The 27,724-nt window shown below is 38.0% G+C and overlaps 1 protein-coding gene across 2 annotated transcripts in view; it reads left to right on the top strand.

Moving 5' to 3' along the window:
- Positions 1–2,757: 2,757 nt before the first annotated feature.
- The window catches only part of GABRA2 (gamma-aminobutyric acid type A receptor alpha2 subunit), a 59,908-nt gene continuing 34,941 nt past the window's right edge, over positions 2,758–27,724 (top strand). Inside the window, exons 1-3 of one of the 2 annotated variants that reach the window (XM_030947315.1) lie at positions 2,758–2,956; positions 3,912–4,000; positions 6,549–6,664. In XM_030947315.1, the coding sequence (XP_030803175.1) occupies positions 3,930–4,000; positions 6,549–6,664 (187 nt within the window). In that variant the 5' untranslated portion in view covers positions 2,758–2,956; positions 3,912–3,929. Of the gene's footprint in view, positions 2,957–3,249; positions 3,284–3,911; positions 4,001–6,548; positions 6,665–27,724 lie in introns of those variants that run through there. The other variant, XM_030947314.1, reaches the window with a different exon arrangement.

Genomic DNA, 27,724 nt, shown 5'->3' with positions numbered 1-27,724 from the left:
GTTTTTGACTAATTTATTTTGTCTGAGGGATGGTGTAACTTTGTCATATAAATGATTCTTTTAAGCACAATTTTAAAGGAAGCATTCAATCTAGTGTTTTTCAGTCTGGATAATGATTTGAGGCCTTGGCTTAACCTCTCCTGTGTTTCTATTACCTCTAAACTCTAAGAAATGGTTATGAAATGTCACATACCTACCCTGCTATTCAATTTGTGCTCACAGAGGAAGTCATTCCAGTCTCACAAAAGAATTCTGAAACATCGTTTATCAGCCTGTGCAGAGTTTTGAGATCCTTGGCAAGGGGGATAATAGGATTGTAAGGTCCTTTGTTTGTTTTTAAGATTTTTTAAATATCAAAATAGGGATTGAATTCTATTTATATATTGCAGCAAATATAGCACAAAAGAAATAAAGCCTTTTAAGTAAAATATTTTATTTATACTTTGAAAGTAACAATTTGGAGACCTGCTGCCTTTCTGTGGACTATTTCAAGTCCTATTCAAACCAAGGGCATGACTCCCCACCTTCTAGGGTGCTTTCATCAGGACTCAGGGGAGTCTCACAAACCCCGGTGATGTGTTGGATGCTGCATATCACTTAGAGTTAATTGAAATTCAATAAAGAATGACAGCATTCAATACCATACCAGAAATAATAATGCAGAAGGAAAGAGGGGTTCCCTGCTGACTGTGCTCCTGAGGGGGCTCAAGCACACTTTTTCTGACCACCTAGAGCTAACACATTGGAGCTATGCTTGCATGTAACCCAACAAAACAGTAACAGCCCAGCAATACCACAGTTTTCTCCCCAAATCCTTTCCAGTTCACCAGCAGCACAGGCTGTAAGTATGTGAGCCTAGCAGAAAAACCCTTCTCTCTGTTAGTAATTATATTGCCTCTGATTTTTCATGTTGCCACATAGTTTGTCCCTGTGCTCAGCTTTCCTGTGATTTGGGATGCCTCACTGGCCTGTCCAATGTGTTTAAAATGGGTATGAAGGGTTATTAAAAAATTCTAGATCTGAAGCATGACTTCAGTGCATGAAGCTATGGTAAATCTCAAAGAACATCATGGGTAATTGTGATTAGAGCCTAAAAACCAGGACATTTTTCTTGGGAAAGTCTGTGAGCACAAGCTCAGCATAAATACATACCTACCCTGTGTGGCCTTTGAGGAGTGACAATGTGCTGTCACAGCAACAAGGAGCCACTGTGACTGCTCTCCTTAATGAATGTGGTTTTCTTTTGTTTTTTGATGCAACTTACATATGAAAATTAGATTGTAGCTTCAGTATTATTATTACAGGAAGTGTGTTTTGAAAAGGAATGCCATGAATACGTGTGGAAAAAAAATCATTCTGCTTGGATTACATAACGTGTTTCATACAAGAATAAATCATGAAGACTTCACTTTCAGTGATTCTTTTTCTCACTCCATTTTGGTATCTGTGAAGTCACTTTTTCTTAGGACAAGTAGTTAAAACTAGTTTTCTTTACTGTGAGGGTTTATTCTGCATCTAGTATCCGTTGTTAATTTCTAATATGTGGGATTTACAGACAGATCCAAAGAAGACTTTAGATCGACCATAGATACCTAACTGACAGTGGACAAAGCACATTTTCACATCTGTACAGGGAGAGATGAGGGCCTTGTGTCTTAGACACAGCCAGGGTTAGATAGCTGCTGAAAGAGTGTTTTTCAGATTTCAGTTTTTGCTCCTGTGTCCTTGTATTTGTCATTTTCCATAGTTTGGGCTGTCATTTTATTGGGTATTCTAAAACAAAGACATTCAGCTTATTCCCTCTCTCTTCTCAGTCTTACTCCAAGTTACAAAATATCTCTAAGTTGGAAGGAACAAATTGTCTTGATTGCCCAAGTTTTTTTCTTTCTTCTTCTGTTTCTCATCCTCTACTGTGGAGTCATTAAACCATGAAACGAGAAGGAAACAAGGCCACCTCCAATTGCAAACTGCAACAATTAGGAAGCAGGAACACTCCAATTCAATTGGTAACCTAAGAATTTTTTTTCCTTATTTTTTTCCTACTTCTCCTTCTCTCCTATTTCCCTCCCCTCCCTCCTTGCCCCCCCCCCCCTCCCCTCAATCCCTTCTATGTCTGTGTATCCTATTTCACATGTTCAATGTTGGTATTGATTCAGGACCAAACTTCATCAGAATAATTTCAGTTAAAAACTGAATAAGCAGGCCAGTGACATTAAGAGAGGATAATTGAGACGGTGCTTTGGGCAGTTAAGAGATTGAAAGGAAAGGAGATAGATGAGGATCGGTATAAAATGCAAAAAAAAAAGGGCTGAAATATTATTGCCAGTATTATTTAATTATTTCCGAGTTAACAATGCAAAATGAAGGTACACTAAATATAAACCCTTATCTTTAATTATTAAGCCTGTCCTGTTCTACTTGTACTGGAAAACCTGAAATCAATGGGAATGAATCCCAGCAGCGATCCAGTTACTACCAGAGAAGGACTGCATATACGAAAGGAGGACAGCGTGCTTTAAAAGACAATACAACAGAAAGTAATGCAATTTGAGGGGGGAAAAAGGAAAAAAATACAAGCGAGGCTTGTTTCCTTCTCTGCTTTCATCCTGAGCTCACATTAAATGATAGACTTTTCTTCTCTCTGCATTCCAATTAGACTGTGCCAGTGGGCAAGCGGGGAAGGGAATGTTAATGAGGCAGCCGGGCGCGGGCTGGGAGCCGGGGCTGGCGGCTCCCCGCTCCCGCCGCAGTCCGGGGCAGCGCGGCGCGGCTGCCGGGGCTGTGCCCCGCCGAACGCGCACTTGACCGGAGGCGACTGAGAGGCTGAGGAGGGAGGGCTACGGAAAATGTGTTGTACCGGTCCGGGGACCGCTTTTCGCCCCGTTCCTCGTTCGGGCACCGGCGACGCTGCCGCACCCGCCCGCCCCGGGCTCCGAGGCCACGGAAGCCGCCCCGGGTCGGTGCCGGTGCCGCTCGGCGGGGACCCCGCGCCCCCCGTGTCCCGCGGGGGCCGGGCCGCGGGGCGGCGGGCGCGGCCCCGTGACGGCCCCCGGGCAGCCCCGCGCCCCGGCAGGAGCGGGCACGCGCGCACGCGCCCGCCGCTCGGTCCCCGCTCGGTCCCGGCCGCGCTCGGTCCCGGCCGCGCCCGCCGCCGCCGCCGCCCCGCTCTCCCCGCCGCCGCCTGCCCCGCTCGCCGGCGGCACCCGCCTCCCCTCCCTCCTGCTTCCCTCCCTCCCTCTCCCTCCCTCCCCGCCTTGGCCGCCCGCCCGCCCGCTGCTCCCAGGTAGGGTCCCCGGGGTCCCCAGCTGCGGCGGCAGCGCCCGCCCGTGTCGGGGGCTCTGCTGCGCTCCGCAACTTGTCTCCCTGCGGGGCTGCCCCCCGCCGCCGCCCCGCGCCCCCTGCGCTCCCCGGCGGCGGCCGCCGGTGCTCCGCCGAGCAGCTGTCAAACGTGCTGGGCGCTCGGCGGCGGCGGGGGGCGGCTCGCCCGCGGTCGGTCCCCGCACCGAGCCCCGGCGAATGGCATGACTCTGCCTGCCGCCCGCCCCCCGGCCCCCCCGGCTGCGGTGTGCCGTAGTGAGGCGAGGGGTGGTTAAACCCCCATCCTCCCATACATACGGTTTTTATTTTTTTGTTCCTTTTCGTCTCGGGGCTTTCACATCACGGAACAGGAAAGCATCTGATGCGCCGGCTCACATGCCACTTCTTATCATACATTGCCTCCTTGCACAGAGCAGGATCGTTGGGAAAGATGGAGATACAATAAGTTGCTAGTACCGAAAAGTGCTGCGGAAATCCAGTGGTTTCCTTTCTCCAGTGAAGTGACATATTTTCCTCGGGTTTAAGTTGAAAGGACTGCTTGGCGGAGACTGACTGTGGCTGAGAGTGGGTTTGTGTTTTTCTTGCACCGTTAGGTTTTGCGAAGAGCAGCGATGAAGAAGAAGCTAGCACTCTCCGAGATGCAGTTGGTTCTTCTCGTTTTATTGGTGTGGCTACCAACAAGGTGAGAGGATATTTAGTTTTGTTGTTCATTGTGAACATGTATGTTACAATCTGCTAGGATAAGCTTGTGCGAAGGGTTATAAAAGTACAGTATGTAGTAACGTAATAAAAAAATCTTTCTTAGCTGTTTGAATGCAGTATTACATAGTTTCGAGAGCAAACGCAGTAGAATGTAGTTTAGGGACCATAAAAGCCTGATCTCTTGTCCTTAAATGGTTTGTGAATTGATGCTTTATTCCACCATTAAAATAACAATTTCTTTAAATGTTTTTTTGGATCTTAAGGACTTGAGTTACTGCATGACTGTGATTCTGTACCATACAAAATGGAGAAAAAGATTTTTATGAAGTCACACTGCAAATCACTGTCCTTAAAATAATGCTTATATATTTATTAATATGGCCATGCCTTTTTTTTCCCTTGATTTTTTTTTGGTCAAACATAATAGAATTCAAAATGATGCTTAAGCCTTAAACCTCTAGGTGGAGATAGCATACAACTTCACAATCACATATAATAAAACAATAGCATCATTTATTAATAAACTTTTCTTATGTTGTGTAAAGTTCTCAATTTCTAAAGTGACAGCATAAGAGCAAGTAATTTTTATTGATTTATACTTTTGTGTTGCTCACAGTCCCTAAACACATAATTAATTGTAGTTTGTAACTTTCATTTACTTGCTTTGGTTGTGGCTGCAGTAGGTCTTGTCCTAATATGGTAAAGATTGTATGCTACATAATGCAAGTTTCCTATAATTTAACATGTCTCCAATATTTTTGTTTGTTTCTGAGCGAACAAAATATTGTCTGAAACCATGTTTTCTATTTCACTTTATACCTAACTATGGTGCAGCATTAGTTGAGTCACAGTGGGCCAGATCCTGCAAACCCTACTCAAGTGAGTAATCTTACTGACGTCAAAGAGACTATAAGCGTTATTAAAGACTTTATGCCTGAGTAAAGTTTGCAGGATTCGACCCTAATTTGATGTAATTATATTGATCTAATATTTTTATTAGAATCTTGAGTTCAAAACTGTTGTATCTCAAAAAGAAGCTTAAAAATGGCAGAGACGTACTCTGGTAGTCCATGAGTACAATGATACATTTTACAAACCGAAAAGGAGCCATCCAGTAATTGCAACTAAGAAAAAACTGACACATGAGTGAAATCACACATGAGATTTTCATGGGTTCTTTACAAGTTATCTGATTTGGGTCGATTCTATGGTTTATATGATGGAAAGCACAGACTGCAATGATTTACATTTAAATACTTCTTTATGCTGTTGAGCAGGGGACCCACATACAGCCTTGTCTTTAATCCCTTTATAGCTTGCTTTAGAGAAAATATCACCCAAACCTACTTTTGGTTTTGAGGAGGAGGAAGAAAACATGCTTGCTATTATGGCATTCAGAATGCCTTCATTTCGAGATGATTAATACTCAAACATTTAGGGCTGAAAATTTAGGTAGCTGAAAAAGGTGTAAATGGTAATGTGTGTAGCATATGATGCTTTACTTCCTTGATACCAATATGCTGGTTTTAAGTAGTTAAGACTGATGAGCTCCTGTATTTCATATGCATGGTGCTTAAAATTGTTGGCACGGTAACATTTACATGTGTAAGGCTTTCTGCGTGTCAGGGCTTCCCTGGCACAAACCCTGTTGGTCTGGGTGCCCAGGTTCCAGAGGACTGTGGGGCATCACGGCTGGCTGGGCAGCAGGTTCATATTCCAGCCCCTATAGCATGTCCCACAGAGATTTGATCCATAAAGGCTGTAATGCCTCTTTCTTTATTGGGGAACTTTGAAACCATCAGTGTTCTACAGATTCTTCTTGATGCTTCATTTATGATTCCTTTTTCCATCCAACTTTTACAAGGTTTGTCTGCATCTGATGGAGTATCAGGCAGTGCTTTTTATGACAAAATAGCATTTTAGAAAGATGAAGGCTGTCCACAGCTACCCTGCAGCTTGCTAGTCAGCACTGGTGTTCCCTCCCACCAACTGCTGGCGTCAGAGGACTCCCTGAGCATGATCGCTGGAGTTTTCCCTCATGTTAGTTCTTCTGGTCATGTACATTACATGACCATTGGGTGGAGGCAAATCCACAGCATTTATCCAGAGATAGAGTATGACTAAGTGAGGACAGATAAGATAGAGCTGGAAGGAGATGGGTTTGTGCATGGGAACCCGGGTTATTAGCCCAGGAGTGACATGCCACCAAAGCCTGGGAGGCTCTCCTAGGGTTTTGCACCAGCACAGCCCCCACTAATGGTGTTTGGGGAGCTAGAAGCAGCACTCACAGTAATGCAATGATGCCTACAACTATAGACTACTGGAAAATGAATTCCTGGATATTTTAAGTAGTATGCTGTTTACCCTTATATGTCTGAACTTGTTATATAGAAATTCTGTATTTGCATACTGTTAAATACACCTTTCCTGTTGGAATGCAGCAAGTAAAGGCCAGTCCGAAAAAAATGCATGTTGAGTGTATATTAAAACATACTTAGCGCCTTCTAAAATATAAAATATCCATTTAGATCGGTGCTGGCTGACTCCCTGGAAGATGAAGCTAAGAATAACATCACCATCTTTACAAGAATTCTAGACAGACTTCTGGATGGTTATGATAATCGCCTCAGACCTGGATTAGGAGGTAATACAACCAATTAAAGATTGATTTTAAAAAATCAATTTTAATGTTCAGATTTTATGCAGTGATATTCTTCCTTCGGGGTTTTTTTCCCCTAACAACTGGTGTGCATCTTGATAAATTATTTATAACTACATTCACCCAGATGAATCATTTGAAGTTTGAGGAAGATAACATCTATGAATGGAAAGAAGGCATTTTCACACATTTATCTTAAGTAAAAAGAAAAAAATCTTGTGTTTTAACATAGTAAAACAGAATGTGAACAAAAATAACATCTAAAGCTGTTATTCCAGTCAGGGAATTTTGGTTGAACAAGGAATCCAGGCTTAATTCCCTGCAATCTGATAGGTGTATGTTTTTGGAAATCTGCACAAGTGTTTTGTGTGATGCGTATAAATTCCACATTTGAGATTCGTTCCTTGGCCCAGTAAGTTCAGTGAAAATGTTGTGATTTTGACTTCTTTGGAATTAGGATGTCACTGGTAATATACATTTAATTTCTGGGCACCTTGCACTTATTTGAGCATTTGGGAAAAAAAAATTGAGAAAAAGAGAATATTGAAGGACAGAGGTCACTGCACTCTTGTGCCATGACTGTCAGTTATTTTTCAAAATGTCAGTTCACATTTTGATTTTAAAGCTGTATGCCATCTTTTGTCAGTATATGTTATATTGGCAAAAATTTTAAATAATTTTTGTGGTGTTGAAAATATTACTGTGTACAGAAAGATATCTATGACATAGGGAGGGGCTGAATATATTAGTTTTGACGATATTTTGTCTACTACTATTGTTTATCTGTATTTATACTATCTAACATTGACGTGCATGATTCAAAGATACACTTCTACTGCCATTATTATTATTATTTGTAACAGTTCTGGTAATTGTAATTTTCAATCTGGAGACTGTTTCAGCTTGGTAAAACTAATTCCAGTACAAAATCCTTGGGAGCCATTCCTGTTCCTGTTGATTTCAGGAAGATCAGGCCCAAAGCTAGAGACACATTTCAACTTCCATGGAAATTACAATAACAGCTCAACAGATCAAATTAGGCATTAGTTAAAGCTCAGAGTTTTTATCCAACACTATTCCATCCTGACCTGTGGCTGTGTTGCTGTTCTGGTCCTGGGGAATTGTGGCTTGAGTCTGACACAGCAGAAAGTGGGAGCTGACGCTTACTGAAACAGATCTCTCATTATACATTGCTTTTAAACTAGGATGTCTTTTCATTTCCCTTTCTGGCCTCTGTACAGTGAAGGCTTGTGAAATATTTTATCTTCAAAGATTTCTGAATTTTGATGATACAGGGACCTATAGCACTGTTGATGCCAGAATTTATATAGTAATTTTTTACATGGAGTTTTGATTTCTTTGCAAAATACTCACATTTAGGAATTTAGGCATAGTATAAACATACAATGACTTGCAGAAACATTTCATATCACCAAACTCATGTTGAATTGACAGGGCTTTTAAAATAATGCATTTTATTAGAAAAATAGTCAAAGTTTTCTTGCTTACAAGGAATGAGCCATTTAATGAGAGCAGTCTGCAGTTCCTTTGCATATCAAGCATTTTTTTAAATATTGAAATAATATTGTTGAGAACAGGAAATACAGATCTAATGGATTTTTCTATTTTTCACTAAATTTGCTTCAAAATAACCTCCTTCTTTTACTTTATGATGCCTCATAGATAATTAAAACATACTCTGAGAACAAAAAATTAAAGAATTAACATTTGTTTGATATTGGTATACATGGCAATCAACCCATGCAGAATATGTGTGAAATGAAATTGTGTCATGCATATTAAACCGTGGTGATTCATGACACATTAATCTTAATCTTCAAGAATACTTCAGTTGTGGATGGATGGATTCTTACAGTTTAAAAGAACACTTGTAAATGGCAATTGTGATAATTCATGATAAAAAAACATATCAAACAAGGCTTTTGTACATAGTGCTTAGTAATTATCTAGTTTCATATTTCAGGAATTTTCTAGTAGTTTATTCCTTTTTCTATACTGACCTGTAGTCTGAGAAGAGATGTGGAAATAATTAACCTTCTTTTTTTTAACAATATGTACCTAGTAAGCCTGGGAATTTCTAAAAGTGTTTTTGCAAGAGATTACTGCATTCTGACCATGCCACACATCATTAATTTAAGATACCTAGTCTCAGTTGTGTTTCACTTCCCTTTATATGAATCTGAAATAGCTCATTTGAATGCAGCAGAATGTTTACTTTGGCACAGCAGTTTGCATTGTCGTGCACATATCACTGCTATGACTGGGATCACAATCTGGCCTAACATGCTACAACAGAAATAGTCCAGGGTCTGAGATCCTTCTGAAGTCGTCTGAAAGCAAGAGCTGTTCATCAGCCCACTTTCACTTGCTGTGAAAGACATTTTCAGGGATGTCTTACAGCAAGAATTTAGCTCATTGTAAAAACTGCTCCTTTAGTAATGAAATGTTTTGGGTTGATATTACCATTTTATTTAGTTATTGACCAACAAAAGGGAAATGTACAGGCTTCTTGAAAGTCTGTATATTAAATTAATCTAAATAAATGTCTGATTTGGAGGTTGTTCTTGAATTAAGGGATAGATTTGTAATTCATTTTACTGGGACACAGTCTAACTACTGGCAGTATGTAACTTGATGCTTTACTGATGCAATTCAAAACAGAGTACTATTTTCTATAGAATGTTGAGGAAGGTTTAACTGTTACTCGTGGTACACCTCAGTCAGATAAACAGGTTTTGGCTGTTCGCTATTGGCTATCCTAGCAGCTGGGATCCTTCAGTGATGTATGGACACTACAGTGATGAAATGACCTGCAAAATGGGTGTGGGCAGGGAGAAGATGACACCGCACCATCCCCTGAAGCCAGAGACACCTCATATGACTTAGATATATAGACCAGCCTGCTGTATTGATATGGATGAGCATGGGTTTATTCAAGGGGAGATAATCTTTTCTCTGTACTCATTTTATGCTAAGCACAGGATTGCAGCTGGAACACTCTTGACTGTACTTTCAGCTCTGAAGTGAACCATTTTACCCAAACATTCCATGCCATTTCTGTTTAGTCATCAAAATAAATTACAAGTTTGACTTCAAACCAAATTTTCCTGTATCATTAGTATTAATTTGTATGAAATATCACTGTGCAAATGGCAAGTCATACAGACCTTAATTGTTTATGACTTTCTACAAGCCATGAAGGTATTTTCTTCTTTTTATTTGCTGTAATGTTTGCAATACACTTAGGGTAACATTTTTTTCATAAATCCTTTGCTTTTTATTAGCATGTAGAAAAGGAAATCCACACTTTAATGCGCACTAGAACTAAGCAAGGAACCAAAATATCTGTAAGTGTTTGAAATATCTGTCTGCTCTCCTCTGCCCCATGAACAGACATGATCATGCTGGATACCTCAGTATTGTGACTATTTCCATAAGTTATTCGGCCTTCTTTACTTTCTCATATCTGAAATTAGCCTTTCCAACAGCTAAAGAACTTCTGTCTTTTCTACTCTCAGAAACTTATAAAACAGAACTGAATAGAAAACTTAAATGCTGGAGAAAAAAAAAAAAACAAACAACAAAACAAAAGAAAAGGAAGTTACAAGGACAGAAGACTGGACTTCATAGCCTAAAGTTTCATTGCCATATTGATGTTGAAAAGATCTGTGGAAATGTCAGGATCCTTCTGCAAACTGTGGTCGGTCTCATCAGCTTCAGGAATGGTATTCGTATTGTAACCAAAGGGTTGAATGCTGGTTGTTAAAAAAAGAGGAAGATAAGACAGTAGGTAGGTGAAAATTAAATGCACTGTGATTCTATTTTGAAGGAACCATCTCTGCTTTCAAATGTCCTGATTGCTTTAAGCAAGATCTGCATTGCATTTCTCATGCAGACAGACCAAATCCTCTTTTTTCTCCAACATTTTGTAAATCAGTTGAATAGGAAAACTGAAAAGAATGAAGGGGAATTCTTGCTGACTATTGCTATCAGCAGTAGTAGCAAGAAAGATGGTCAGCAATGAGGACTTGAAAGTGTGATCTTTCATTTTTGGAGAACTGGATATTTCATTGCATAGAATCAGTATAATGGTGTAGAATATCAGACTTGGTGATTAAAAACTGTATGATGTGCTCACCAATATGAGCACAAAGGAAGCAAAGGAAGCCCATTTTTTCACAGATTACCTTTGTCTCCTGCCTGGATCAGGAGAGCTGTATGCATATATATATATATGTGTGTGTGTGTGTGTGTGTGTGTGTGTGTGTGTGTGTGTGTGTATCATATAGTTGGAGGCTTTCAGTTGCCAGGAAACCTGGCCATGGTCATATGCTGATAATCTGGAATATGTTGAATTTAGGCGACTGTATTTATATATCACTGTGATTCAGAGTTTTTAATGAGCTTTAGAAGAGTTTGTAGCTATAGCAGTTCCTAGCTGGGGGACCCTAGTTTGGCTAGTCCCCTAGCCAAACCTAGTGGTGTTTGTCAGCCCCAAACATGCTTAATGCAAATTCAGAGTATCATAAAGGAAGGTTCTTTGTCTCTTTTTTTTTTTTCTGCAGAGCACTACTAGAAATCTTCCACTACTGTTTTTAAAGGGAAAAAGTGCAGTTCCCCATCTCAGTTCTGGTTGCTTCCTTAGCCTTTCTTTGATCCAGGTTAATATTTTGGAAATGGTAATATCTCTCTGCCAGTGCTAGTGCAGAGCAATTCAGAGCAGCACTTGCATCTTCTAAAAGCCCACTGTCTTTGTAGCTATGCTGGGACACAAAGGGGTAAACTACTGTATGTATGCTCCTCTGTTGGGCATACCTGGAAGGGCCACATGGGATCTGGCCATAATGGTGCTTTCAGAGGAGTCAGTGAGAAACTTATGTTCGAGCTGTGGATAATGTATATTGGCAAAAAGCATTCCTTGTAAAAAATGGAGAAGCAATAGAGAACAGGATATGAAAATCTCATTAATAATTTTCCAGGGCATGCAGACAGTGCTAAGATGCAAGAACAGAACTAACTCAGTAGTTATAAGCATTCCAGGGAATGATTCATTAGGAAAGTGGAAGGATAAAAAAACCTACTGAATCCTCTTTGATGCTTAAGAACAAACCAGAAAAATTGTCTAGTATAGGATAGGGCTGAGTAGCTAGACAGAGGTTATTTGGTTAATTATTTATTGAAGTCTGTGAATATATCAACCGTGAAGACATAAAAATAAAATGAATGCTACAGCTGTGCAGGGTACTGCAGCTGGGGAAAGTGTTGCACAATGCAAAGCAAAAAAGTCACAGAATCACAAAATAAGCTGAGTTGAAAGGGACCCACAAGGATCATTGAACCCAACTCCTGGGCCTGAACAGCACCATCCCAAAGAGTCAAATGCTCTGCCTCAGATGAGTTAACAGAAATTTAGGTACTGTACAGTAGTTATATGTGCCTATAGAGGAGCTAGTCTGGGAGGTTCTCCCAGTTCACTGAACATGTATATTTAGTACTTTTTTTTTTCTCTCCTGGCAAAGCATCAGCATTTGCTTCTAATGCTAGAATTACTGCTGACAACACCAAGGCTGAATTAGAGCTTTGCTTACTTTTGTCTTATCTGCAAGGAAGCTGTGAAAGCAGATACTGCAGATTTCTCTGTAGCTCATTGGTGCTCATTGTAAATCAGACTAATGGGATGCTTACATTTTTTCAGCCAGATTTGATAGACAAAGAAATCAAAACCATCACCTTTTGTCTGTGATGCAGTTATTCGGGTTATTTAGGAAATGGTTGAGAAGCAGTGGTCTTGCTGGTATCCAAGGTATTCTATTATTGACTGCTTTCCACTAAGGCCTTTTATCTTGTTAAATCTTGCAATGATTTTTTTTCTATCTCAAATATACAACTACTTCTCATTCAGGCTGACTAGTTTAAATAGCTAAGTACCAAAGGAATGCAATATCATAGTTCCAAAGTTTTTATTACTCTTGTGTAATGATACAATTTGCATAAAGCTACCTGAATTGGAAATATAATTATTATTTATATAATCTAATTCTAAAACATTTTCAAAAATATTTAAGCACATTAGAAATTCATCCAGGATAACTTTGGGTATTTTAATGGATTTCATGGGTTTTTACTAGTGGATTTTAACCTAGCAAAAAGTTAATTCAAAATGTAGTAGTCAATGTATATGTTGCTTATAATGAAAAAAATTATTATTCAATCTCTAGAAGTTAAGAGATTGTGTAATACAAAATTAATACTATTCTGGGTTACACTTATGAAGAATACCAGGGAAAACCTTTCATGTTTACTGCTGTGATGCATCCATGGAGTACTAAGTTTTGTATATTCTTTTTATGGGAGACGCACAGAAAATTACATTTCAAATATTTTCTTAAGTAAGATATACCAAAAAAAGAGTACTAATTAAGAATTTAAGAAGGAAGCTGTAGAGATCTCTTGTTCAGTTATATAATTACCTAAAGATATTGTGAAAATTTTGGTGAAGAGCTATTAAATCAATTATTATTTTATTTATTATAAAAGCATTGATGGTCTTTGACATTTTGGGTTTAGATGTATAGGATGCAGACAATATTTAGAATACACTGCCCTCCACAAAGGTGAAAAAATGGACCTTGGAAGATGTTTGATTTAAGGAAGAATGGCAATTATATCACTGTGATATGACTGGCATCACTATTTAGTGATGTTGATTTCTACTTGTGTGACAACAACCAATATTTAAGCAAATAGTGAAGCATAACTTTCAAGACAATTATTTGGCAAGTTCTGACATTTTGTTTTCAATGAAAGCTAAAAACTTGCCATTAAATGGACATGTATAACTCCCTCAACTTCTTTGTGTAGAAAAGACTGGGGTTTTTGTAACCTTTGTTCTTGAGCCCTCTAATGGTAAATATACATTTAAATATATTTTCCATATTTTATAACCCACAAAGAAAAAACTGCCACAAGACATTAATTCTGCATAGCACAACAGGCTTCTACTACATTCAAGGCCTGATTGTGGCAAAACAGTGTAACAATACTGTCTCTTTATGAGACATATCCTAAAAGGACCAAAAAAAACAAAGTAGAATTATTCTCTTCCCCTCCTTAGCTTTACTAGGCAAACTCATAACTATTATAGTTATAATATAAATCATAACTATTAGGCCAGTGCTGATGATTTTCAACAGTTACAGAGATAATGGCTGCTCAGAATTGTGATGGAGTTTCCCTCTTTGTGGAGACCCTCACAATTTGACAGAATATGACTTGGGTAACTTGCTGTGTATCCAGAGATTGCTCTGCTTTGGACCTTCCAAAGGTTCTTTTTAAACACAGTTGTTCTAAGATTCTTTGCCTGACAGCCTGCAAGACATTGAAATAATGGATGCAGCTTTCCATCTTACTTGGAAAAGGTGAAAAAAAATTTAGTATATTATATCTTGAAGATATAGCGGAAGGGAAAAGTCTGTGTAAATGAAAGATTTAAACTGCTTCAGAGCAGCAGGATGCACAGTGTTGTATAACTCTTGAGCTTATTATTCATAAAGACCCCACTGAAAAATATAAGACTTTGGGCAGACAGGATCTTCAAAAATGAAGAGGAAATATCCTCGTTTATGGTCTTAGCCACATTTTTCCTACTAACACCTTATGCTGAAGTCCTGAAAAGGGTTAAATATGTGAAAAGACAGTGTTTTAAAGGCCAGGCACTGTATTTCATCAAATCCTTTTCAGTTTACTTCAGCAGTGTACAGGGAAATGAGAAGCTGCACAACACTGTGTATCCTAGAGATCAACACCTCCTCAGGAAGCACCCAGGAACCTCTAGTCACTACCCTTCTGAAGTGCCCCAAGATACCTTCCAAGGCTCCTCCTGTTTCATTCTTCTGTTTTTATATTGCCTTTTTATTTTCTAAATACATGTCTGTTTTGTCAATTCTTATAAAAAATGCCCAACTGTCTTTTTTGACCAAAATTTGATGAATTTATCTAATTCTGTCTTAGTATGGTGTTACCCAAGTCCGGGTGAGACCTGCCATGTAGATGTACAGCTGCTGACATCCAGCTGCCTGAAAGATTTCTTATCCAGTGGAACTGGATGGAGGAGGTTGAAATGATGTGAAGGCAGACTCCTAGGTGGGTAGAAAGCAAAGATAATCCTTTACCCACAGATAAAATGGTTTTCCTTTTGTGCCAGCACAGTTCTTTGGTGTTATTGACTGGTCTGAGACAGATCTGTTGCTTCTGGCAGTTCTCCTGACTGCATATTCCTGTTTCTGTTCTCTTGCAATGCTACCATTTCGTGACTGTCTTTAAGAATAACCTTTTCAATGCACAATCTAGTGCATCCAATTTTTAGAATTAATAGTGTGGAGAGAGAGATAGAGGTATTTCATCAGAAAGGATCATAGAGGAGGGCATTGTAATTGTCTATATATAAAAACAGCACATGCTTTTATTTTTTTTTCCAGTATTTTGATCTGTTTTAATTGTCAGTATTTGTGGCTACAATTAATATCTAACAGTAGTTTCTAAATACTCCAAATATCATATATGAAGTAGAAAAAAAGCTGTTTTTTAACACTAACATTAGGGTAATACAAGCCAAGGTGAAAAACCGCTGTGAGCAATAAATATGGGAAAGGGAAGGAGGGCAGAACAAAAGAGATGATGAGTGAAAGATAAAATTGTCATACTAACCACTGACCACTTTTTAACAACTGACAGATTTAAACAGCTGTATGATCGTTTTTTCAAATATCCTTTGGAAACTTGAAAGTAGAATAGATAAGAAATTTTACCATTATGGTAAATGAATGCATTTAAATTTCTGATATTAGAGTTGTTCAACAATGAGTCATCCATCTCAAGAAGCAGGTATGGAGGATGTGTTGCTGTACTATTCACCAAACTGCTAAATTAAAGCATCAGCAGAACATTTTGAATTAATACTGTCAAAAGTCTAATAAATGTTAATTATAAGAATCAAAGGACTTTAATATGCCAATATTAAACTTTAAACACATTTTTATATCTGGATTTTTACATGTTAATGCTCTAATGAAATCACAATTTATATGTTAATGCTCTAATGAAATCAGTTTACCACTGTCACCCAATTAATAGTTTGCTTTATTGTGCAGAGTATTTCACCACTAGTTTGTGGAAATTGTGTGTAAATCACAAAAGTATGATTCTGCTAATCTTCCAGAAGTGGTATTGCTATTTGGGAGCCATTTATGTGATTACTGTCTAGCACATGGCTTCTGATTTACATTCCTTAATTCCTTGCCATATGTTGAGGGCTATTTAATAATTAGAGCATTTAACACTGTGAAAAAAATGTAAATCAATTCCCCTCTTACCTGGGATTATTGTGCATCAGAGAACATTGAACACTTCAGTGAAGTTGTGCAGCTGCAGAGATTTGACCTAGTCTGGCCAAACTGCATTCATTTTTAATGTATATACATACATATTGGTCCTCCCCATGCATTTTTTTTTTTTGTTGAACCAGTATAGATCACATGTCCTTATCTGCAATTTGTTTGGGAAAACCTGGGTGTCCCATGTTCCATCTGCTTAATCTATGTTTTTTTACAGACTGTAAATTAAGCATTTTGTAATCTGGTAGTGCTATGATTAATAGAGTTGATTGAAGATAAAATTCAGTGCTATGGACCACTGACCTTCACATATGGTTCAATAGAAATCAGTTAAAAAAGTGGTGTATGCTGTAAAATTTTCAAGACTGCTTGCATTTATGATCTTTGATGTGAAAGAAGTTTCCTGGAGTTACCTATCTTCATTTAGCACCTTCTTCTGTTTTAATTTAAAAAATTGCATACGGTCCATCTCTTAAATACCAAGATGACATGAAGACAGTGTATGTTCTGACTGAATGATTGCCCTGAATGTTGCTAGTTCTTCTTTGTTTGTCTCAATTGCTTGGTGCTGATTCTCTCATGCAAAAGAGGTAATTGTCTTCCAACACATTCCCTCCTTTTTCTTTCTTGTATCCATTCTTAGTTGTTCTAAGACAATAGGTTCCTCAGACTTCTATCAGGAAATTGGGAAGTATTAGGAATTATTATTATTATTATTATTTCCATTTTTGCAAGTGTGTAAGCCTCTCAGCACAACACCAAAAAGCAGAAAAGGAACAGAAAAGGTGAGAAAGTCTGTGTTTATATTCAAGAATTTAGAGGTGGGTTCATGGGACTATTCCTACCCTTAATATTCCAGCTTAATGTTCTATATGTGTCATTCTGAGTGACAGTCTAAAGGCTACTGTAGATGCCTATTTATTCTCACTATTTGAAATAATAATTTAAAGGCTCATTGAATGAGAAGCAGCTGAAGAGAGTTGTATAGTGGTGTATATAAATGAGAAAACCAAAGGTTTTAGTCATAGATGCAATGCTTTGTTTATATAACCACTCTGCCATCCTAAGGCATTCCATAGCATTTCATGGACTTGTTTGTGTCAATAGTTTTAACTGAGCATTGAACAGTGAAATTCTTTTTACCAGATCTTTAAATGTGAATTTGATACTGCATCGTCTCACGCAGTTTCTGAAAGGAACAGGAAGAGACTTCCACCTGGGAAAATAAATGAATAAATAAATAAATGAGTAAAGATGAGAAAGGAGAAATATAAATTCCTGTTACTTGAGATAAGGAAATGGTCACATTTTTAATAATCCCTTTTTACCTGCTGGGTGCTAAAAGTTGTCAGAGAATTCTTCATGCTTTTACTAGACATAATTTTTTCTTTAATGACCATTAGAAGAAAAAAAAAAGAATAGATAATCTGGTTTGCTACTGCATGATAATGCTATTTTTAAAGTAATTGACTCTTTTAAAATAATATCTGCAGTAGATATTACCTGCATTTTCACAAATGTTTCTGCTTAGAACAATATGCACTTTAAGGAACTGGGTTCTGCTTAAACTCATATTAGGCATTGTTTCAAATTAAAAAAAAACACCCTATTTTTTAATTTATGCCTGTAAAAAGTCCAACCTGTTAATTTAATATTACAAGCAGATTCCAGTCCCAAATACATAGTCTTCCCCCATATAGAAACCTAGTGGATTCTCAAAGTTCCATGGACAGCCATAGGCAAATTCTCTTGTCACAGGCAAAAATAAAAGACAAATTTGAGGCTGCTTAATCCAAGCTCTGGAAGTATCCTGGGAGTATGTTTTAGAGCAGATTCAGGGAAACACTCTTATCTGTAAAGTAGCTTGGAGACATTCTAGTGACTCAGCTGTGGGACTTTTGAGTGCCACAGTACACTTCTTGTACACACGAAGATCTTTTTTAGTACTAACTGGATAACCGAAGAATAACTGACGACTCTGTAACATGTTAAAATGAGAGTTAAAAATTGCTTCATTGCTGTCCATGCCAGTATTTTTTGCTTATTTGGGAGACGCTTGTTGAAGTATTAAAATGATTCTCTGTTGGCTCAAGCCATGAACTCGTTGTTTGTCAGGACTCCTGTTTTGCAGGAAGCTTATTACCCGTGACCATCCCCTGAGTTGTCCTGCCAGGCAAAAAATGTTAATAAAAAATTAAAGACGTCTTGGCAGCCAGTCTGATTTGTGCTGTGTCTTGAAACCATAACTCTACTCCTTCCTTTGCCTTTCAGCAGCTGTGATGCTCAGGAACATGTGAGGGAAGTGTGCGTCTACGTGTGCTTAAGCATGCCAGGTATTTAGGGTGTTAACATGCACACAACCTCTGGCTGATTTTAGCAATTCCTCTGGCTAGCTTTTTTGAGAATATAGAGTAGTCTGGATAAACATTAATTTCCTGTCCTTCATAGTTATTTTACCTTGCTTAAAATAGGAACTGCTGCCTGGTTGATAGAAGGATTAGAACACTCTCTATTTTTTTTTTTTTTGATAATGTATCAGAGTCTTCTGAAATACTATTATAGAATTTTATACAGCATTGCATATGAAAAATATATTTGAGGATCCTGCTGCAAAAAGATGCATTAAAAGTGCGTACTAATATGGAGCTCTATTAAATAAAGGCAGTACCTCTTTCTACCATTGGTTCCTGTCATGCTTGAATGCAAAGTACAAGGCTAGCAAAAGATAAAAGAGCTGCAGGTCCATTTTTAATGACTATACAATCCAGGACTATAATACCCAGACACTAAGCACAGACATTAAAATTAATCTGTCTGAAAGGATCTTCATTTTCAATGCTTTCTTATGTCTGTTGATGTCTAGAGGACATCATCAGCCTTTGGGACTTTGGAACATGTGAGTTTCATACTTTATTCTGATAGCAGCAAGCCTTGGGAAGATGCCAGTTTCTGGTGATGTGAGTGCTTGCCACAGAACAAACAAGAGCTTTCCAGAGCTTCATCACAGTTTCTGTCAGCTCCAGGGTAGCAACTTTTTTGCTGTGCCTGACCACAGAGACAGACATAATCCAAAGGCTTCTGCTGAAGCTGGTAGTCACTAGACAAAGACTTTTTCACTGCCTTCAGTGGGCTCTGGCATGCTACCCAAATTCCTCATTAAATAATTAACAAGGCTAATAAGCACTGTGACAGTGTCTGTTTTAGCTTAAAAAGTAGTAGCCAAAGTATGAAATGTAGCCAAAGAATTAAATGCTGTATGTGTATCATATGCATATGTATATCTATGCATATCTGTGCTCTACATCTATGTGATAATGTATTATCACAGTTTCCTGGACATTCCATTGAATTCTGTGGCCATTTTACAGGTGCTTGATGCAGAAGACTTCTGATGTTCTTCCAGGAAATTACAAGAATTTAGGGATTTTTTTAATGTTTAGAATGTGGGAAGGTCCTGAAGGACAGCATCCTTTCATAACTTATACTTTCCCTGGCAAGTTGACAGGTTACATATGTAATATATATATATGTGAACCAAAGTGGCTTCTGAAATCTAATTTGGATAAAATCTAGGGGAAGTGATCTTGGTTAGAAAAGCAGCTGGGCCTATGTAAGTGATGGGCAAGCAAATAAGCTAGCAACAAAAATGAAGTTTTTGAAGAGTCAATAGCCACTATACAATAAAAGCACTTCTTAAGAAACCCAGACTTGGCTGCATTGTGACTGCAAAGATAAACTGGAAGCTGCTACTTTTTAAAAATGATACTGCTGTTAGAGGTAGATGTGGTTTAAATGCAGGAGGGGCTGTCAGAGTGAGTGTACCAAATGGGATGATTTATAAATGCTATGACTTGGAATAAAGCACAGAGATTAAACCTGAAATTAGCCTAGAAGTGTAATGCAGCAGAATTTGCCAAGGTGTTCCATGACTCTAAGTACTGAGGTCATAAAATTCAAACATTTAAAAAAAAGAAGAGAGATAAAGACCTCTGAGTATAAGTTTCTGCAATCTGGAATCATTTTGGGAATTTTTCTGCCTTACCTACACGTTATGATTTTCTCTCTAGCAGCACAAATCTCCAAGCAGAGTAGATAGAAATACGGTCTCATGCGAGTAATAACTTTGCCCTCCCTACTTGTGTGATGACACCAATTCAGGTCAGTTCAAATAATTACTGCTCTACTTTATCAAAGTCTGCTCCCTTCCAGACTTCCAGACTTGTTTGAGTGCTCTTTTTGTCTTCCTCTGTCTCATTCTTTAGAGAGTGTTGGGGCAGTCTGGTTCATTTTAGCTCCATCATGCTCATCCAGTTGATCTAAACAATGCAGCAGTCATATTTATTACTCAGCCTGGTAATTATAAACACTCCTCATCCTGATGGAAGCTGTAGTGTCTAAAGGGACCAGATTTAGTGCTGATGTTTTAGTTTTCATTTGTGTGACATGTGGTTTTGGTTTGCTGCCAAATGTGTTGTGTGTTAGCTAAATTCCTCTTACTTCAACATTTAAGTAATCTGTTTCAGCAAGATCACATTTCTTCCAGCCAAACTCAACTATATTTTCAATTTCATGTTTCTGTTGAACATTTTGTGCAACTTTAAATAAAAATTTCTCACACTGGTAGTTTATTTTAGAGCTGCATGCTTTTAAGTTATTTTTATTTTTTTTCCTTCACGGTGTGTGACAATGTAATGAAAAGGGAAGAAGGGAGATTTGGTGTATTTCATGGTAGTCTTACGGGAACAAGTTTATGCCCATGTGTTTAGATTGTTCTTGCCAATGATTTAATTTACTTCTTTTCAACATTTTGTCTCTCCCTTTTTAATGGTCAGCACTAATGTTCACAATTACTCAGCTTTTACAAGTGTTTATAAAACCAAATTATCCATATTGTATTAATACCTTTACGATGAACCTGTAAATAGGAGGAATACTCTGTTTAAATGATAGGGAAAAAATCCAAAAAGCTGTCTAGATAGTTAATTGCTTTCTTAATCACTTGGCAGTCAATACCTCTGAGATTGTCAAAATGTTGCCGGAGGTGACAAAAGTCTATGAACTTCAACAGTAATGAGTGAGAGTAAATATCTTCTTTTCCCAGTGCAAAGAACCAATTAAGTTATGCACTTTTGGGTTGTTTGAAATCTCTTTCATGTTAAAGTAGTGGCAGGATTCAAGCTAGACACTGGATGGTTGATTGGCCCAATGTGATATGAGCTGCACCAGTCAGTACAGCGCCTTCTCCCTTATCAGGGATAAAGTACATTCTAGATTAAATGTCTTAGTTACTCCCTACCTGATTTGGAAAAGGGATCTGAATCCATATTTCCCACTTTCCAAACCTTTTATGTAGGCACAGGGCTTTTGATCATTCTGAGACAGTGGCTTCTTCCACTGGAGATGTTTTACTTATTTATTTGTATAAAATAGCTACCTATGTGTCAGAACATGGACTGAGATCTCTTTTTTCCTGCTGCCCTTTAGAGGCATTCATGGTCTTTGGCCAGTTGGCCCCACAAGACTGAGGGCTTAGGTTTGTCAGTTCCCACATCTCCTGGAGCCCACATATAGTGGAATTCGTTGTTTCCAACAGCTGGGCATCCTGTGTGGAACATGAGCAAAGCTGGGCATGTTGGCACATCTCAGAGATGGTGTTGGCATAACTGTCTACAAATGTGGCTCTTAAAGTTGATAAACTGAGTAGAAATCTGTCAAGCTAAGTAATTAAAAATGCTGAAGAGGAGCAAGCAGCTGAAGCCTTTCCTTACCAACACATGTGAAACAACCAAGTTTGGGTGTGAAATCTTTACCAGTCTCCTTTTCATCTATTCACAGGGGTGTTCCCTCTCATGTCATTCCTCCTTTCCTGAAAAGAGCCATGAGGGAAGCTGATGGTCGGGTTTAATGGAAACCTCTAAAATAGAGAGCAAATCTTGTCAAGTGCATGCTCTAATTTAAAGCAGAGACATGAACTCAGTTACTGTGTGTCAGGTTCTGTCTTGACCACAAAGATGAATTTTCTAAGACACAGCATGCTTCCTCAGTCTTTGGAAGGATTGTTCTGCTTTGTGTAAATAATTAGATCTTGAGCAGAGGCTTCAATTTAAGTCTGCTCTATCCCATGAGTACTGCTAGGCTGTGGAATCAGTCTCTTGCTTGTTTTCTTGCTTTCTCTCTCAAAATCTTTCTGGCTCAGTAAATTTGTAATTATTTATAGTTTGAGGAACTCATTGGGACTTGGTTGAGAGCCAGTTCTTTAGGCTGCTTGGCAGCATTGGGGTATTTTTGCCTTAAGGTGGAAATATAAGCAGCCAGGGAATTTTAGGTACTGACAATGTCAGACAGCAATTTAGGAATAAAGGGGATTCAGACAAATATAAGTGCAAAACTTAGTCATTATGATCTGGACCACAGAGATATTCAGATTAACTTTGATTGATTTAAATGGAAACTTGGAGATTAAATAACTTTGTGCAGCTTGTCCAATATACTTTAAGAGATAATTGGGCACCAAAATTGGTCTTTAGCACTATCCTTGAGCAACTTTCTCAAGTTTGTGGAGAAAGCATAAAATAAAGTTAAAACTGCACCTCAAATGTCACTTATATCCAAAGTTCTTCATTCACAGGACCCTTTGGAAATTTAAATTTGTGATCTGAAGTAATAAGGTTTGCAAATTAAAGGTCACTTGGGAGAGAGGGAAGAAAATGTAAATATAACGTTTGTGTGTGTGATCTTCACTCTTCTTTTTCACTGAGATTTAAGCCTCAAATTTATCATATACATGTGAAAATTATCTTAGTAATGTGTAAATGTTCTCTCAGCACAGATTTTTTTTGTTTTTTCATTTGATATCTGGTAATGGTGCTAAGGCGGTTCGCACCAGCGTCTTCTACATACAGCACAAAGAGTAAATACTGATTATGATAATATATCACATTATTTTTGTTTCAGATGTGCCTACATATCATTCTGTGCACATTTTGTGGGTAAACTACACCTAAAAAAGCTGTTAGTTTAGCTAAAAACATCTGAGAATGTTTTCACAAGTCATATTTTTTGCTACAGTAGAGAAGGGTGTTGACAGTTAAGCTAAATTCTTTTTTCCAGGTTAGTGTGTTTTTCTGGTGGTCAAAAAGTCTTACTGATCTCTAAAGAAACACTTATGTTTAACTGAATTATTGTCTTACAGTGAATTCTTGTCATTTTGAACAAGTTTTAATTATTTCAGAATAATGAATACTGCTTTGCTGAAATAAAAGAGTGGGCTTATATGCAGCCCAAGTATTCTGTTAGTGTAAATGACATAATGGTATTTATGGTACTGCTTTACAGAGCTGCTGAATTTTTAAGTTCTGAATAGGCCTTTGGAGGGCCCCTGATAGACTTTATATGGAGCTGTCATTAATTTAATAAACGATATAATATCTGTTAATAGATATCAGCTCTTCACAGGTAAGTCAGTTGGGGTCTCTTAGCCTACTGGCTTTCAATTCCTGTCTCTTCCTCCAGACATTTTCTCCAGAATACATTCTTGTTCCAGTCAACACCATGAGAAATTAGGTACAGTGTTTGATTCTGGTCTCATTTACACCAATGTCAATCAAGAGTGCAACTGTTAATATAATAGTAGTATTATACTGGAAGCTCCAGAAGTTAAACTGGTAAGCTTATTCTACATGAGCTTTGTTAAAGATGGAGATTTGAAAGACGATTGTGGCCTATATGAAGAAATTTTCTTGCTGATAGTTCATGGATAAAGTGAGGCCAGTGGAAGTGAAGTGCCGATGTCAAGGGGAGAAATGGATTTTTTTCTTCTCACAGATGACTTCAGTTTATAAACTGGAAGTGGTTTTATGTAGGGCATATGTGGCTGTGAGACTATTGTAATTTAGTAGTGGGTAATGAATGAAGATGGTGAAGTTGGATAAATAAAATTGTTGCATAAACCACCTAAACCAAAAATAAAGAAATGGCAGAACATGATTTTGAAATATCTGTGTTCCCACGGATTTTGCTGCTGTTACAGCTCCGTGTTGCATGACCTCCTCTGACCCCCATTCCCTGCCAGCCAGTCAGTGTCTTGAGCTGTCAACAGACACACTAAGGAGCTTGTCAGATAAGGGCAGCATGTTGAGTTGGAACAGTGTTTGATGGATTAAGACCCTGGCTGTTTCACCTGTGCAATTTCTGACTTGTATTATGAATGACATTTTCAAGGCCTTTGGGCAACATTGCCAAGCATGCCCCTGGAGACCATATTACAATGTCAGAACAATGTCAATTCCAGATAAATAATTTTTTATAGAAAAATAATTAAATTAACATCAAGCTTTTGACAGCATTTCCACAAAAACTCAGAAATCAGAAATCCTCAGTTGTTTCCCATAGCACTGCAACTTGACCTCCTTTTTTTGTTGTTGTTGACATATTTAAAGAGCAGTATTTTATTTTTGCTTCTCTCTTTTTTGTTTTTTTTGGATGCTTTAGCAGACTTTCAGTTACAGCCTTGCATTGTTCTCACAGGCACTATTAATTCTACATTTAAAATAATGTTTGTCTGAATATTTTTTTTAGTATACATTGGAACTGCGTATGTATACTTTAAAAGTTCTATCCCACCAAGAAGACTTTTGATGGTTTTTGATTACGTCAGAGAGATTGTCTTCCATTTTAGCTGCCCAAAACCTGTATTTACAGCTTTATTGAATAAAAATTTAAATTAAAAAGAATAAAAGGCCCAACCCAATCTTTCCGGCCTGTTTTCTTGTGAAAACAGCCTTGACACATTAATCAATAATATAGCCAGTTTCATGCAAAGATCTGGAACCTTTCTGAAGATTTTGCAGTGATCACACTCTTTTCTTCTCTTCTTTTAAACATACAGAGTGAGCCATGCATGTTTTGTCCCTACCCTCTGTGAAGAAAGGACTCTAGATTATTTTGGTGAGAGGAGGAATGAATAATCCTCAGGTCATTCTCGAATGTGGGAAATACTCGGAAATTTTATTTCAATAAAGGTAATGCTTTCTCAGCATTCTCCAGGAAAGGGGGAGCTCTCAGGTATGCAGAATCCTGCATGTCTATCTACGTCACATCACAGAGTGGAACTCTCTGTACCCTGTCAGGGATGCAAGCACCTGAGAAGGGACATATGAAGGAGCTCGAAAAAATTTTGAAAACTGCTGTCAGGCAGCAGACTAAAGGAACTCATTGAAAATTTAAATGCCTCTGTGGAATCTTAGCATTTTGACGAACTGGTAAAACCTCATGATGAGCCTTTTCATCTGACTTTTCTGATCATCTCCATTACTCAGCCTGGATTGGTTTAGACTTCAGCCACTGCAAATTTCTGCCAAGCAGCCTACTTCAGCTGAGCCAGCTCTTCTGCTGAGGGACCACCTAGAAGGATTTCAGATCATCAGAAAGGGTATCCCAACAGCTGGACAGTTGGCATAAAGGAATTGGTGATGCCACTGGTACCAACTCTAGCTAAGCTCTGAGCCACTTTTCTAATTTTTTGACAAGTCAGTGATGTTGACATTTTCCAGTGTGGTTACTCAGTGTTAGACAGCTGTAACCAGACTTGGCAAACACTTGTACTTCACCTTACTTGCACGTAATTTAATCCTTCTGCCTCAGCTTCCCAAGTAAAATTGAGGATAATAAAATTATTATCTTCATAGAGGAGTTGTTGTAATTAACGTTTCTAAAAATCCTAAATGTAATTAAAATACACAGCAAACATTCCAGCTAAGGGCAGATAAGGATGTATAAATCTTCTACAATTTGTTATATGTGTTGCTTTTTCTTCCTTTCTGTTTTATATTTTCCTCAGTAATGATACCATGTCAGTTCAAGTAAGGAAAGGGAATCAGAAGAAACCAGTGCTGGAGAGCCATGTGCAATATGATCTTAATAATTACTGGGTTTTCTTTTCACTTCCATGGAATGTGCTTTTCTTCCTTCCTTTATCATTAATTTTATTGACTATATTTTGTCAGTTTACCCTTGACTTCCATCATCTGAGAAACTGGTCTGATCTAAGTCAGATAGGGAATTTTTTTAACATTTATGACCAAAGCAAGTTAGAAATGGTGCTGTAATAGCCTTTGCAGAATTTTAGAGTACGTCATGTGATGGTGGCAGCTACTTGTTATATTCTTTGCCTGAGATTTTTTCCCCTAAAAGAAGCATCTTAAATAGAAATTATATCCTTACCCTTTGCTGTTCCCATTTCTTTGTATAACTTTCAAAAGCAGTGATTCAGAATAACTTAAGAGCCCACAAGTATAAATGAATCTGCCCCCCTTCCTCCCAACAGAGGGTTCTTTAAAATACAGACTGTTTTCCAATGTGAGCCTCCATTGATTTCAGCACTTTTGAAAATCAGGCCTTTTAGTTACATGTGTATGTGTCACTTGAGGAAACAAATTTTATAATCCCAGTAGGAAAAGCTTGTCCTTTTCTCAAAAAAACAAGCTAGATTTTTATGCAAACACATGTTGCATTGAACGTCTTTTAGCTGAGTATATTCCTTGGCTTTTCCACAAGAACTGATGATCCAGAACTGTTTGAATCTCTGGTGGGCTAAGTATGATGACTGGTGCTGTTCTTGACAGAATATGAGTTATAAAAAGCCTGTAACTGTGACGCCTGCTGGATGAATTTTGATTAGAGAACCCATTTGAAACTGTGCTTTGTGCTTCTGAATTGTTTGTTTTACAAGTATATACTCCTTCAAAGCAATAGCTACAATATTTGTTGTAAAAAAAGGATGATGTATTTTTTGGTTTTTTAGACGTTGATTCAGAACCCTCAAGTTCAAATTTTTAATTCAGAGGAACCTTTATTTTAGCACTGTGTAAAATAACAAGGAAGAAACAAACACAAGATTGAGGCTGCTAACACAAATGGTAACAGGAGTAATTCAAGATTTATTACATTTCAGCTTCTTTTGTCTTCAGGGACTTGTTTTCTTTAAGGTAGGGTATGAATAGAAACTTCTTAACTATGCAGAATTTAGAAAATAAGAGGCAAAAATATAAAAAACTGCCATTTCTTCCTTAGTGTAGTTTTTTTTAACACAAACCAACAGGGAGAATCGATAGACTGTTCTAAGAGCATAAGTTGTGGTCAATATGTTTGTTCTCCTCTCTGTCTTCTCTACTCATTTCTGATGGAAAAATAGATCCAGAAGAGTTTAGAAATCCTATAACAGAGTATGAGAATTTTTTTAAAAATTAAAACTTGGAATGCAAGGCAAGCTTGAAGATTCCATGTCCTGTAGTTTATTCTATGCAAATATTAAAATCATTCCTCTGGTGTCAAATAAAAAAAAATCACATACAAATAACTGGTAGCATTAGAGTGAGGTTACAAGAGGACCATGTTTCCAAGCATTTAGTGGGTGGGGAGCATGCAGGTAAAGATTTGCCAAGTGACCGTTGCCTATAGTAGGGTTCCTTCAAGTTATACAAGTATATTTGAATTTCGCCTTGATACTCTGCTGTTGGGATACTTGATTGTCAGTCATATTTTTGTAACACCAGTGCTTTTCTTTGAATTATAATTAATATTTTGTATTGTCATCACAGTACAGGCCAAATTTCACAATTAATCGCTGCAGCTC

This window comes from Camarhynchus parvulus, chromosome 4 (genome assembly GCF_901933205.1).
Source record: "Camarhynchus parvulus chromosome 4, STF_HiC, whole genome shotgun sequence".
NCBI classification, from domain to species: domain Eukaryota; kingdom Metazoa; phylum Chordata; class Aves; order Passeriformes; family Thraupidae; genus Camarhynchus; species Camarhynchus parvulus.
Note: the sequence above shows the minus strand (reverse complement) of the source record. Positions and strands in the feature narration are given on the sequence as shown.